General features: G+C 34.8%; 2 protein-coding genes and 1 pseudogene across 2 annotated transcripts; all 3 read left to right on the top strand.

The window, feature by feature from the left end:
- Nucleotides 1-2,868: 2,868 nt before the first annotated feature.
- LOC133192375 (toll-like receptor 4) lies at nucleotides 2,869-4,034 on the top strand. Its single transcript, XM_061328390.1, has 2 exons — nucleotides 2,869-3,927; nucleotides 4,020-4,034. Exons 1-2 carry the CDS (start codon nucleotides 2,869-2,871, stop codon nucleotides 4,032-4,034), a joined length of 1,074 nt encoding a protein of 357 aa, XP_061184374.1.
- Nucleotides 4,035-4,895: 861 nt separating this feature from the next.
- LOC133192808 (toll-like receptor 4) lies at nucleotides 4,896-5,537 on the top strand. The gene has a single exon (XM_061328817.1). The coding sequence runs from the start codon at nucleotides 5,033-5,035 to the stop codon at nucleotides 5,432-5,434; it is 402 nt and encodes a 133-aa protein (XP_061184801.1). The 5' UTR covers nucleotides 4,896-5,032; the 3' UTR covers nucleotides 5,435-5,537.
- Nucleotides 5,538-11,866: 6,329 nt separating this feature from the next.
- On the top strand, nucleotides 11,867-13,646 carry LOC133192374 (uncharacterized; annotated as a pseudogene).
- Nucleotides 13,647-15,741: the final 2,095 nt, after the last annotated feature.

Genomic DNA, 15,741 nt, shown 5'->3' with positions numbered 1-15,741 from the left:
ACTCCAATCACAACTCGAGAAAAAAAACCCAACTTTTAATAACACCGTATGCCAAGGGTTTGTGAGGAGAGTAGCGGAACAGAAACCCTTGGCTAGCGAAGATGCACCAGATTATGAAAATTACTCCTTCAACCCTCTCATCATTTGGCACGTCTTCATCAATTTCCATTTGATTATTTGTACATATGGGAAAGTTTAACATAGATACAATTTATATTATATTATATTATATTATATTATATTATATTTTATTTTATTTTATTATATTATATTATATTATATTATATTATATTATTATATTGTCTGTATCACACTGGATGAGCAGCAGACATGTTTTGAATTATATGGGCGTGGTTACATGTATATATACGATTATTTCTAGATAAGAGTCTACGCGTGATATGAGGAAGTATTTCACTACTGGTAATATTTTACTTCTCTCTGATACTTCTCTAGGTAATTGTAATCATAAGTGGTAAAATCCTGTTCCGTGTTAAACTTCTCTTGCGGAATAAATAAAGATAATCATGCTCGTTAAGAAGTTGTGTTAATCTACATAAATATAAGGGAAAACCATTTTTATGTATTATGAGTAAAAATTAGCATCACCCCTTATCAGTAATAAAAAAGATACAATTTTAAGAAGGATAAATCAAGAATTAACTTTTTATGAATAGATTTAAAATAAGTGTTCCTAAAGAAAAGACCATTACATCAACCCGGGATAGATTACTAACCATTTAATTTAATTATACTGAATGCAGTATCATTCAGATTTAAACTAATTAAATCCTTTACTTGTGTTTAATGAACATTATAAAAAAGATATAAACTTATATAAAGGAAAAAATATGGTAAGGACCTAATTCGGCCACTTATATAAAACAAAAATACAGTCAAAATTATGACAATTTGCAATTTAAAACTTCAAATCATGCTTGTTTTATAACCAGCATTGATTTTGATTCAAAGCCTACTCGGCGGCCAAAAAGGGTGACAAAGTTGAACATTTTATCAAAAGTTACCTGACAAAACTTTACATTTATTATTATGTAATAATCTGTTGTGTTACGTATTTGCATTTTGGTTAACACTTTTTATTCAAATTTGTTTAAAATTTGTGTTGAAAAACATTTAATGAAGAATAAAAAAAAATTAAATCCCTCAATGTTGTGTCTATAGATGGGGGTAATCATAAGATTCGTTCATGTAGGATATCCTGATATCAGGGCCCCGGGCCATAAAACTTAGACGAGATCACTTTTGATCTCAGTCTCACTTTTTCCACTATTAATTCCTTTGGTAAAAGTGAGACTGAGATAAAAAATGAGCTTGTCTAAGTTTTATGGCCCCGGAGCCAGGTGTTAAGTTTTCCATTGAAACTGTGTATGATCTAAGCTATGATGGTAGAGACTAAAAATTCAATAGAAATGGTGACCTATTTGAAATGGGTCTGTAAAGTGCCATTTCAATGGAATGTATAGTAAGTGATTCAAGGCAAATACCTGACTTCAAAAAACCTAGCTCTTATTCCTGGGTCACATTTATGCAGATGGTTGGGTGTCCAAAGTTTTCTCGTATCGTCGGCTGAATAAGCAGGATATGCCGACACTAGTATCGAGCGACGCAGAATAGTCACATTAATTCCTAGGAACACCGATACCTATAAAAGTAAAAATATTTATTAGTTGGCCAACCTTCGCCAGATCATCGTTCGCTGGACTGCAATTTGATTTTCACCGTCGGCCGACATTAAAGAAAACCCAGTTCCTAGATGTCGACCGACCAACGACTGTATGCCGATGGTCGGACGATGATCAAAGATTGGGCGACGAACTATTCAACGACTGCTTCAATTGAAAGAATCGGCCATCGACGCAGAAAAATTATAACTTTGCCCGACTGACATAAAATTGTTCGGCCGACACAAAAAGAGGTAAAAATCGGACAAGACAACGGCCGATGAACTGCCGACTGTCGCCCGAAGAATCCTATTTTTGCCTTAAAAACCGTCAGCCGTCGATCGTTTTTTGAAATGTGACTGGGGTTTTACTCAGCAATCACATTTTCTTGCAAAAGTCTTCCATATAAATCAAACGATATAAAAAATAGAAAGTTAGATATTCGTAAGTACAAAATGAACATCAAAGTCAACTCATTCCTCAAATAAAGAACAATAATTTTAAGTTTCATAAGCTCTGAATAACGTATGACTGACATGGCTGAAAAAAAACATTTCAGCAAACAGATAAATGTTTTGTTTTGTCTCTCATACATGTAATTGTCCTCAAAGTTTTCCTTCGAAGCACATAATAATTTTACACGTATCTCAAACAAATACAAAACCTATGTCATAAAACTATGAGAATGAAATGTAATTTTGTTTGTTTGTTTATTGTTTAACGTCCCTCTCGAGAATTTTTCACCTATATGGAGACGCCACCTCTTGCCGGTGGAGAGCTGCAAATTTTGACCTAAACTCGGCACTCAGGGCCATTGATCATGAGTAGTGAGGGATCTTTTTCGTGCCAGAACCTACTGTGACACGGGACCTCGGTTTATACGGTCTCATCCGAAGGACCGGTCTCCACGTACCACAGTGGGATTCGAACCCGCGACGTAAGGATCAACTCCTTACTCCGCGACTCTAGAGCAAGCGCTCTAACCACTGCGCCACGTGGGCGACAGAAATGTAATTAAAACTTTTACAACGTGAAATGTTCGCGTTACTTGTACAAGTATTACACGATTTAAGCGATTTCTTCATGCACATGAATATCTTTTTAACTTACACATGTTAAGTAATACATCATTTAGTATCTTCTCTTGAAACACACAGAACATAACGACATTTCTGCAGCAAAAACTATGAAGAATAACAGAGTACGGAATCTCATCTGGTTTTCTGTGACAATATTTATAGATTTTTTTCAAATTGAGGCAGTGGAGACTACTTCTTGTTGGTTTGATAGGATTGAGTGTGATTGTTTTTTATACGAAAATGGAATTCGTGTGAATTGTTCACAACGGAATCTTACTGTTATACCATATATGAATGACAGCATCACGTTGTTACGTGACAACAAGATAAGAAGTATTGAGTCAAAGAGTACAAAACTGCCAAAAAGGGTAATATCCCTCGACTTATCTGATAATAACTTAACGACTGTTGATGAAAATGCGTTCGAACATTTAACAAAACTTAGGTTTCTCAACTTAGAGGGAAATCAGTTGAAATATTCAAATTTCGAGAAACTTTTTAAAAGTCTGTCGTCCTTAGAGGTACTGAACTTAAAAGGAAACAGTGGCAGGCAATATAACATAGCTTTTCCAGGAGGTGCTTTTGCAAATCTATATTTTCTTTCAATTGTAAAAATGAATGGAATAGCAAGCACAAAGTTTGGAAAAAGTTTCTTGCGTTTAAAGAATCTTAAAGTTTTAGATATGTCGGGAAATGTTGGAAATTGTAATCTTGATTATATCGATTCGCAAATGTTTGAAACTTTTCCATTCCTTGAGGTTTTGGATATTTCCTACTGCAATGTAAAGGATACTGATAAGGGATCATTCAGCAACATGCCAAAATTACAATATCTTAATATTTCCTACAATCGCAAGCTAGGGTTTGCATCCCTGCCTAATGTAACAAATAATTTGAACAAAACTAGGCTAAAATCTTTGAATATCAATGGAATAAATTGCGTAGCCGGAGTTGGAACACAAATAAAATGTCATCATCTTTTTTCTCTTAAATACACTAACCTGAAAGAATTATATGTAGTCAGTAACCGATTGGAATATTTTGCTCCAGGAGTTTTACGAAATCTTCCAAAAACTTTAGAGAAATTATCGGTGGCCGAAAACAAATTAACAACTGGGAAATATTACTTTGAATTTAGCAGTTTAGAAAACTTGAGAGTATACAACGTGAGCTTTCAAAAGTACCCACCAGAGCTTGATGATTCGCTTATTAATAATTGTAGAGAAAAGACTGAATTGTGCAATGATGCTGTTTTCAGTTGCGAAGAAGTTAGAAATTACCAAACTCCTAAAACAATAGGCACTAGCACGAACGTGACTATCATTTATCCAAAAAATTTAGAAGAAATATATGCTTACGCTAGTAAAATTTATTTTGAGGTTTCAAGAATTTTTATCTCTGCACCGAGTCTCTGCACCGATTGTAAATCCACGGAATAACTTTGGGTACTCTTTGGAAGGTCCTGTTTATTTTCAACATACAAATACTCAAATAACATTGGATTTTTCAAATAATTTTTGCTCCCACGTATCTCCATTTATACTTAATGATGGTGGCCAAGTCCAGAATTTAAATATGTCCCACAATGACATAGGACACGATTTGGAGAAAGATGTAATGGGAGAAACGCTTAAGTCTTTTTTAACCCTTGAGAACTTAGACATTTCATTCTGTAGAATTTCTAAACTTCCAAACTTGCTGCTGAAAAATTCCTCGAGGCTGAAGTATTTAAATGTCAGTGACAACCAGATATCAAGATGGAATTTAAAAATTGATCATATGGCAAATTTATCTTTGATCGACCTATCACAGAATCGAATAAGATCTTTTGATGAAAAAACCCGCGAAGATTTGGAGAACGCCTTTCGGAGATCTAAGTTAATCGTTGATCTTTCTGGTAATCTATTAGGTTGTTCCTGTGAGAATGAAAAGTTTCTTAAATGGTTAAGGATAAATAAAGCTAATTTTGTAGATATTCAGCAATATCAGTGCTCGCCTGAAAAATTCAAATTTTCATTTGAAAAACTGGATCGGTCCATTTCTATTTTAGAGCGCAACTGTAGATCATTTTTGACTTGGTATATAGCAGGCTCTGTTTCACTTGCTGTATGTATAAGCTTGTTGACAGGATTTTTACTGGTTAGAAATAGATGAAAAATTCGTTATATTATATACAAAACTAAACTAAAATTCCGAATTAGGGACATACGGAATGTTCATAATTCTACAAGTTTAAACTATGAATACGACGCCTTTCTATCTTATGCTGGTATGGAGAGAACTTTTGTACGGAGAGATGTCATACCTCGGCTTGAAACCAATGCTGGATTACGACTTCTTGTAAGAGATAGAGATTATCTCCCAGGATTATCAAAAGTGGATTCTATAATGACTGGAATTGATGAAAGTGAAAAGGTTCTATGTATTGATTCCAAAAGATATTTAAAGTCAAAGTGGCGTGACTACGAGCTCAACATGGCTAAAGTGGAGGAAATCAAGGATCGTGGAAACACAAATTTTGTTATTCTGATCTTGTTACCGGAAGTTTACAGCAGTGGCTATCCGAGTAAAGTTATGGACCTTGTGAAAAAAGATTGTTTTATTGAATATCCCGAAGAATCCTGCGCTTATGACGACTTTTGGGAGAAACTGATCAAATATGTTAAGGAATGATTAATTGAAAGATATGTATATGGAATATATTATCTCAAAACACATTCATTTATGTTAAAACAGATCTAAATATTCGGAAATGTGTACAGAAATGATGTCCATCAAATGCAAGCATGGAACGATTATTTCCAAATTATCTGATATTGTATCTCCCATCTTATTCAATACTAAATAGATTGCTCTGAATACAATTCATTTTTAAACCGAAGCAGGCTACTGAGAGATAAGCTGCTGTTACAGAGATTTCAAGAACATCGTTGTAAGGCAGCATTTCGTAAATTCTATAGTCGATATAATGACCTTGTTACATGTAGCAAATAACGCCTATAATTGGGTGTTATTTTTGCTGAAATGTTTATACCAGTTGTTAAGCTTTTGTTTTTATACTAAATTTGTCTATGGAATGTTCTGTCTACCTAATCAATACAAAGGGCTCACGGTGGGTGTAACCGGTCAACAGAGGATGCTTTTTCCTCCTAGGCATCTGATCCCACCTCTGGAATTTCTGGGAATCCGAGGTTTATGTCCTGTTCACAAATGTATTTGTTTGTAGAATATTTAGATTGATCACTGTTCATAATCTTTTTTCATGCTTATGTAGTACCTTGACTTTACATAATACAACTGTACATGTATTTCGTCTGATTATAATTTGTAATAATTCACTATTACTTTTTCACAATCTTTTATTGATATTTTTGGATGAAATTATGTTTACTGATTTCATATACTGAAAGGAAAAAGAAACGCACATATAAATATGAGAAGTTTCCATCTATTATTATGTGACAGAATGATCGCTAAATACAGTTTTGCGTATTATTTCAAGCATAATTGACATAAGCAAGGCATAATATTGAATTAAACGTCATTTTTGCACGGCAGTTAATACTGTAAGGAGTAGGGGTCGGAATTTTAGTATTCAAAATTTCAAAAATCTATATTGCGGGCGTCGTCATTCCGCATTCACAGCAGCTGGTATCGTTTTAAGCAAAAACAAAAAACAAAAAAAAAAAAACAAAACAAAACAAAACAAACAAAAACAAAACAAAATAAAAAACAAAAAAATCTGATGTTTGAGTCTTCGAAAAGGGATGAGATTTTACACCACCATAAGAGCTTGCCTCGGCTCAGTGGTGACGTTTGAAGTCAAATTCGTCCCATAATTGCTTGGTTGTAAAAGGAAGGCATGTATGTTTTGATGCCTTCCTCAGTGGGACTATTGCGGACCGTTTTCTCTCTAATCAGCATTGAAGTGTCCAGAAATGGTACTAGCAGTTTCGCTTGCAGTTTGAAACCTGTTCCGTTAGTGGATTACAAGGATTTCCCTGTGCGGAAGTACCGCTGCCCCCTGAAAACGTTCGCTTCTTGGGTGGTGTTTAACGCTCCTTCTTACAATGATCTTCGTTCTAACTGCGATACAGTGAATTGGCCTGGAACATTTTAAATTGCTCAGCAAGTTCATTCTGATGATGTCGTTGCATTAGTAAGATTATAATCAGACCTCTTAGAATTTCAGTAAGGCGTATTATCTTTGAGGGTCTAACTCTGTTCAAATTTTCACCGGACATTTTCAAAAACATCACCAGAGATTGCAAAAATGGTTCGTCTTATCCACAATTCCTGATACATAGCTTTCAACCCGAAGCTCACATGCAAATTACTTTTTGACGCCAGAGTCAAAGTTGGTGATTTTCTATCGAGTATTAATTTCTAGACATTATTTAAAGCCAATATAAATCCAGAACAATTTTACCATGTTTATACTCAATTGTAGTTTTGGTTGTTGTTTAACGTCCCTCTCGAGAATTTTTCACTCATATGGCCACCACTTGCCGGTAGCTATAGAGGGCTACAAATTCTGACCTCACTGAGGTGAGGGATCTTTTATGTGCCAGCGCCTACTGCGACACGGGACCTAGCTTAATACGGACTCATCAGAAGGACCATTCTCCACTTTCCGCAGGTGGATTCGAACCCGCGACGAAAGGATAACTCTGTACATGGCCACTCTAGAGCAAACGCTCTAACCACTGCGCAATGCCGGCAACCTTGATTGTAGTAGACCAATCAAAAATATGCATTTTTCCCTTTCAGTGTATAATGCAGGGTCCATCGTGACATATTTTTATCTCATACACTTTGTAATATACATGTAAATACTATATATTATTGTATACTGTAGTAAATGAAAAGATAAACTAAAGTATCAAAGTTATTACTTTTTCAAAGTACATCAAAGTTTTAACTATTATATATATAATAGTTAAAACTTTTATATACTTTGAAAAAGTAATAACTAAGATACTGAAAAAGCTATGTTTTTGCAAATTACATTTTGCATTATTTTGCCTCATTACATTTAACAATCACTCACTGGTAAACATTACACATGGAAGTGTTAATCCCTATTGCTAGTATCATAATCATAATGTCAAAACAGTCTAGACAAAATATTAAAGATTAAATCACTTTAAAAATGCCAGTTTCCGTTAATCGAAAAGTCAGCTTTTGACAAACAAGTAGATGAAACTAGGATATCAACAGTCTTGTTTTAAGTCATCATTTCGCAAGTGCTATGGTCGGTACAATGACCTTGTGAGCAAATACAATCTATCATTAAGTCGAATGCTGACTGACGTTTTTCATACTAATTGTTAGATCATTATTTAAATACTGAATTGTCTACGGATTTTTCCGTTTCCCCGATCATGACAGTAAGAACACGGCGAGTGGTTGGCAGGGGATGCTTAATTCTCCATGGCACCTGATCCCTCCTCTGATGTTTCAAGAGGTCCGTGTTTGCTTTGCTCCCGATTTGTATTGTTTCAATGGACTTTTGAGTTTGAATACTGTTCATTATTTCCATATTTTATGCAGGAGTATGCTCTGTAGAATTGATTTTTAAACTGAGACGTGCTATTTAAAAATAAATTGGTGTTACAGGACTTATAGCAATTCCGTTTAAAGTTAACATTTCGCAAATTCTATGCTCGTTATTATGAACTTGCTTGCAAATACATGTACAACCTGGTCTTTGAATTGTCTGGCATGTTTATACCAACTGTGGGGCCATTGTTGGATACTTATTTTGATGGTTTACTTCGTTTACCCGATTAGAACATCGGGCTCAAGTTGGATGTAAACAGTTAACGGTTGAATCATTATATATTACAGATACCGGTAATAGGTCTGCATGGAATATAGGAAGTATATAATTAAGTAATGTGAATGTTTTGAAAATTGACCATTTCCTTCTAGGAAACCTTCCATTATATGCATATAAAAAAAGCTCCTATTCATAGAGCTCTTGAACATAATACCCTTTATATGGACAAATGAAAATTTTCTTATATGTACATATGCTATTGAAATCTTCTCATTTTTAAGTGATAATTTTTAAACTTTTTACGTCAAAAATTGACAAACTTTGCTCTGTTTCTTCTGAATGGATTATTTTTATTTATTTCTTTGTAATTATATGAATAAAAAAAATATACAGTTAGTGAATTCAACAGGAAAATGTAAGCATGATATTTGTCATCAAATTACTTTTACTGCTAGTGGTCAAAAGTTGTATATATATCTGGAATGCTTTTAACTGTATTTCAGCTATAGTGAGTATGGTGGCATATTTCTGCCTTAAGCTTGTCAGATAATTATGTCGACTTGTCAGATCTTTTTGTTGACTTATCTCTTATTCGTGTGCTTAAAGATTCAACATGAAAATGTGTCCATGCCCAGTTTATGACATCAGTTGACAACACATTTTCTGACATATCGACCTAAGCATTTGACAAGTCAACATAGTTGTCTGAAAAGTCAACATAGTTATCTGAAAAGTCAACATAATATTCTACAAGTCATATTCGTTATCTGACAAGTCGACATAACATCTTACAAGTCGACTTGTCAGAAAATTATGTCGACTTGTCAAATAATGATGTCAACTTGTCAGAAAATTATATCTACTTGTCAGAAAATTATGTCGACTTGTCAGATATTATGATGACAAGTTGATGTCGTGGTGATTTTTATCTGATAAGTCAACAGAATTATCCGACAAGCTGACTTTGATATCTGACAAGTAAAAATAAACATCTGACAAGTCGACATAAACATCTGACAAGTGGATGCAGAAATATACCACCATACGTGAGGAATGGAAAGGGGGAATAGATTAAAATCTTTCACTAGTTTGAAAATTGAGCATTTATGGAAATGTTATGAACATAACATTTTTGTCTGTCAAATTAGAAGGTTCATTAGTTTTACATAAACAATTCATGATGAATATCAAATAAATACATGTATTATGAAAAAAAATACGTTTCAATTTCTCAATTTATTAATTATTGAATAGTCATATACAAATAAGTTGTTCTCTTAATAAATGGAATAAAAAACTATGAAATCATTCCGCCATACTCTCTGAGGTATATTATTAAAGAAAATACGTTAACCGTAAAAATTAAAAAAAAAAAAAAAAGATTGAGCGTATCTTTTACCTTCATTGTGGTCTTTTTGCGTTTAGTGTTTGATTTTCACTACGAAAAAATATTCGGTGACCAGTCATCCATCCCATAATGTAATTAAGAATTTTTCCTTGTTTTTCAATTCATACAAAACTCTCTCATATGCTGGTAATTTTACAATGCAATTAAAACAATTTTATCAAGAGTAGATACTTATAGATGCCTAGAATATTTTGAAACATATTTATAATATATATAATGGATGGAAAGGTCCGAATTAATTACCATGAGTCCATAAAAGTGCTGTGGACATAATATGGTCTATATCTGTTTGCTGGAGAGTAAATCCCATTTGAACAAGCCTATGCCTTTACATTTGAGGATCTAAAGGTCAAAGTAAAACAGATAATCACTCATTGGCCGTTCAATCTAATTCTTCCTACAGAGATTAATGTTGACAAAAGGAGAAAACCTATTGATTTCAGGATCAAAATATCCATACCCAGGGACAGTGTTTGGTATTCAGTATGGAGTGAAAATTGTATCAATTCAGTGCGTAAAGAATGGGTTTTAAGCTCTTCTGAGCCGAAGGCTCAAAGAGCTAATGTTATAGCTATTTTTGCGTTGTGCATAAACTTTTTTGGAATATGCGCCATATCCCAAGAACCCCTTGGCATTTTTGTCAAACTTGTCACAAAGTATCCTTGGTCAGATTGCTTTTCTTTCTACTAAAAACAAAAAACATGGATGCGACCTTTAAATAAGTGGGGATAATAAGGGGAATAAAAACAGAAGTAGTGGTCGCTTAAATATCTTCTTTTTAAGAAGAACTGAGTAGACTATTAGCAAAGTTATGCAAAAGGATGAGGATATATTGTAAATTTATAATTGTTCAAGGCTTCATCCTGAAACAAAAGGCGTGGTCTCAAGGTCACTTCAAAGTTGACCTAAAATAATGTTTTGTTAAAACTTTGATATTTTGTCCAATATAAGGACTAGGATCATCAAATTTTGCCAATTGATGCATCTTAGGACCTCATGTCATGTTGACTCAAAAGTAGATTACGGTGACCTACTTTTTCAATTTTGCAGATACTCATTTCAAAGTGATTTCGATACATATCTTGGACACTTTGATGCCTATGGTCATCAAGTCTTGTCAGCTTATGCATTATGGGGCCATAAAGTGTGTCAACCAAAAAGTAGGTCCCCGTGTCCTAATTTCTGAATTTTATGGCTTATCATTTTCAATTTATATATTTTTTAATATTGCAGGTTTTCATAGAATCATCAAACTTCGTCAGTTGTTTCAAAATTTCAACTACTTAATTATGGTCAGCTATTATATTTTAGAGTTCCAATTCTATTAAATATTTATTTGAACATTAAAAATGTTTAAGGATCTACATGTATGTTTGACATGTAATAGTTACATGATGACACGAGATGATGCATACAAAATATCGTTGAGTTATTGCACGTGAGGAGGCGTTGGCCTCCGAGTTTGCAATAACGAAACGATATTTTGTATGCATCATCGAGCTGTCAATCATGTAATTGATTTATCCCTTGACCCTTCATTTGACCTTTCCCCATATTTGGTATTTTCTTTGCATCAACTAATAAAGACCCTGAAACAGAACCACGTGATAGTCTTAACTGGTAGCCAAGTAACAGATTTCCATATTTGGTAAGTTTCGTAGTACTGTACCACGTGGCCAATTTTTTGAGATCATCAATTTATTTGTTCCATGACCCTTCATTTGACCTTTTCCCATATTTGGTATTGTCTTTGCATCAACTAATAAAGACTCTGAAACAGAACCACGTGATAGTCTTAACGTGAAGGGTTTTGGTATCTAAGTAACGATTTTCCAAATTTGGTAATTTTCTTAGTACTGTACCACGTGACCAATTTTTGAGATAATCAATTCATTTGTACTATGATTTGACGAAGATGACAGAAGGAGTTCAGAATAACGAATTGAAATTAAACGCCGTTTTTCAGCAAGCCTACGACGAGGATGATTTTCAGTTGAGTCAGGCAGTTCAGATGTACGAACTAAGTCAATCTGATTTAAATGGCCAGGACTTTGGGAATTTCGATATACAGAATTGGTGTTTGGACGCCTTTCCGGAATTAAAACGGGAAAATTTTACGGAATGGACTGAAAATACTACTACTAGATTCGGAAAACCTGTCTCAGCTACTGAGATAAGTGCACTTCAAAAAAATCAAGAAAGTAAAAACACGCGCCGTAACACTTCATGGGCAGTTAAAGTGTTCAACGACTGGAAATCTCAGCGTAACCAACAGCAACTTGATTTTAAAATCATTCCCGAAATCCTCACAAGTACATACCAAGAACTTACGTATACTCTATCATGTTTTGTGATTGAAGCCAGGCGTGCAGATGGTTCCCCCTACCCCCCGAGAACTTTATATCAAATCTGTTCCGGTATTCTACGGTACATGCGAGAGGAAGTTGTTCATGATATGAACTTTTTAGATGTCAAAGATGCCCGTTTCCACGACTTCAGGAAAACTCTAGACGCGCGAATGAAGGAGCTAGCATCCCAAGGAATAGGAGTGTCTATAAAGCAAGCGGATCCGTTAACGCCGGAACAAGACGTCCTGTGGGAGAAAAAATTACTGGGATCGCATACTTCAAAGAGTTACATTAACACTGTATTTTATTACAACTGCAAACTTTTTGGACTCCGTGGACTAGATGAGCACCGAAAATTAGAGGTATGTCAAATCAAATGTGGCGATTCTGATGGCAAGGCAAACATTGAATTTTGTGGGCGCACGTCAAAGAATTTCTCCGGAGGATTACACCAGAGAAACATTCTTGCCAAGACGATACGCCACTACTCAGAATCCGGTACACTCCGCAGTTTGTTTGATGTTTATTCGTCCTACATTTCTCTGGTGGGGGAAGGATCATTCTATAGACGACCACTCCCGGGACCCGAACCACGTTTCGGAATCCAGCCTATAGGGGTCAACAAACAAGTTGGGTACCATTATCAAGACCATGTGTGCCGAGGCAGGGTTTGTGGGGAACTTTTCAAATCACTCGGGGAAACGGACCTGTGCAACGACATTGTTTCAGTCCGGTAAGCCAAGATTAAGTTAAATTGTCTTTAAAAAGGGGGAAATATTTTATGTTTGATGACGTAAAAGTATGCTAGTTATATCGTGTACGTGACTTGAATTAATAATTTCAATATTTACTTACACTAAAGGTTTTGAAGAGCAACAGATCATGGAGAGAACGGGGCACCGTAGTTCCGCAGTTAGAACCTACAAAAGGCAATCGGAGCAACAACTCCTTGAAGTAAGTCAAGCACTGGAGCCACACCAAAAAATCCCTGAAACAGTGTGACGACGTGGAGAAGGAAAATGCCATTATTCCAAAACCGGAGGATGACGGGAAGGAAAATTCTACTATTCTACCTAAACACCCTGAACAGGATGTGCGAATTCCTATGGGAGATAAAGTTATCCGCTTCGAGAATTGCTCCGTGTCAATGTCTTTTTTGTAAACAGTGATTTCAAACATTTGTGTGGAGAAGGAGAATGCCATTATTCGAAAACTGGAGGATGCCAGGGAGGAAAATTCCAATATTCTACCTAAACAGCTTGCACAGGATGTGCGAATTTATATAGGAGATAACGTTATCTGCTTCGAGAATCGCTCCGTGTCAATTTATTTTTTGTCAGTTTGTAATTTGTGCTTTGATTTAAACTATGTTTTCTGCTCCAGAAGAGCGGGAAATTGTCAATATTTTAGAAATGTCATCAGTTGTGTGAAATTTGCTATGTTTTGTGCTTTTTTCTTGTTTTAGTTAGTTCATTAAAATTTAGAAACGAATTTTTGTCTCATTTGCATAGCTCCTCCTACACCCTGTATCTAACAGTTGGATATCACTTACTTTATATCACACATGTGATATTTAATATATCACCACACTTATGTTGATATGAGATATACACCCTTGTAAAGATCAAAGGAAAATCTGTCGGTCATGGGATAATCTTTGAAATACACTACCCTTTCAGGGCACATCGACAGGAATTTGATTTAAGCCATACAGCTCAACTATAGTATATGTAGCTCATGTGAGCATTTGGGCCCAAGGGCCTCAATTGTTGTCGCCTTTTAATACAGAATCTAAAAGCTAGTTATTATTCCACGGGAGTCTTTGTTTTTCTTTATGAAGGGTATGCAGATTTTAAGGGTGATGATACATTTTGTTCAGACCCCGAGGCCCATTTTCGACTCCAAGATATTACTCGATAGGGGTTCTTATTTATCTATACAACGGCATTATTTAAAATCAACTCCAATACATGTAAGTACTTTCATTACTTTCATTATCTGTGGTTTAAAATACTTCAGATTTAATTAATTATATATCAATGCAATTTCGATGCAATCTTATGTTACCTTAATAAAAAAAATGACGATCATAAAAAAAAACGGGGTCTCTATAAGTGCATTAAACAGTGGTAGTGAATTTACATGTATAAAATGTTAGTTCCTCACAGCGTCTTAACATATTCTAATGGCGAAAACGAGGTTATTCTGAATTAATAACGAAATTTTCAGACAAATAAATAAACATGCTTCGCAGTGATAAAACCATCACTGTTAAGCTTTATTTAAGTGCCATAAATCCAATCACAATAAAAGTATGATTATAGGGAAAGTTGTATAACCTTTAAAATATGACCCATGAAGGGCTTTTCAGTTAAGCGTATCAATAAATGTTTAAAATCACTGAGAAAAAATTGATGGCAGAAAAGATCGTGTAATAGGATTAATGTTTTAATGTTGTATAATGGTAAACGTGTTTAGCGAATACCTTGTAAACATATTGTTTAGCCTTGAAAATAAATAGAATTTAGACATAGATACAAATAATAAGTAAACTCCTAAATATCCCGTGAATGACCCATATGAACTCTTTTGTTAAATTTCATTACATGCCGGGCTGGAGTAAATCGGGGTAAACACGTGGCTAGTAGTATTACACGTGACCAAACACGTGGAATTGGTTATAATGCTTTCAAATTAAATAGAAAAAAGAATCTAAACACATGAACAAACAGGGTCATATAAGCAAGCAGTTAGATTATTTTGGAGCTTCATAACTATCCATGATTATTGGGGAAGTTAAAGTCGACACTAACAAAGTTTGAGGCATGTAAGTACATATTTTAATCATAAAGTTACTATCTTGAGTAAAACAGACTTTAAATAAAGCACATCCTTACTGTATGTATGCGATTACATTAAAAGTACCATCTGCACTGTACATCTGACAGCATAGGACCTGGTCTGACAGAGGAGCACTTTTTTTCAAATCGGAAATAGCGGTTCATCAAAACTGTTGTAAGCTGTTGTCTTAATTGTTGCGTTTTCACTGTCATAGTGTTGTTGATTTTGTAGATACTGCCACCCAGTTAATTTAGAATTTACGATATGATTGTATGATCATCAGTATAGTGAAGGCTTTTTAAAAAAAATGGCCTTTTGAGAAAATAAATTAGCATGATTTGAATAAAATGTACACTATATGGAGATGCTTGCACTCTTCCAAAAAATTATGAAAGCCATGACTATCAGGCCCAGTGTGGTTATCCTGGTCATATTGCGACCGTGTCGACTTAGACGTTACCAAGGATTCGTCTGGAACTGCATCCGAGGTTCAGTCTGTTAATTTGCAGTTTGAACGGGGTGAAGGAGTGTTGGCGTAGAGGGTACGAGGTATAGGTACATGTAGAGGCGCTGTGTGATCGTAAGGTAAAAAACGAAGTAT

The sequence above is a fragment of the Saccostrea echinata genome, unplaced genomic scaffold (genome assembly GCF_033153115.1).
Source record: "Saccostrea echinata isolate AGI-Se365-2 ecotype Australia unplaced genomic scaffold, CSIRO_AGI_Sech_v1 ptg000025l, whole genome shotgun sequence".
Lineage (NCBI taxonomy): Eukaryota > Metazoa > Mollusca > Bivalvia > Ostreida > Ostreidae > Saccostrea > Saccostrea echinata.
Note: the sequence above shows the minus strand (reverse complement) of the source record. Positions and strands in the feature narration are given on the sequence as shown.

Excerpts from the sequence above, each read along its gene's own strand:
- LOC133192808 (XM_061328817.1), top strand. The coding sequence starts at position 5,033 with ATGGAGAGAACTTTTGTACGGAGAGATGTCATACCTCGGCTTGAAACC.
- LOC133192375 (XM_061328390.1), top strand. The coding sequence starts at position 2,869 with ATGAAGAATAACAGAGTACGGAATCTCATCTGGTTTTCTGTGACAATA.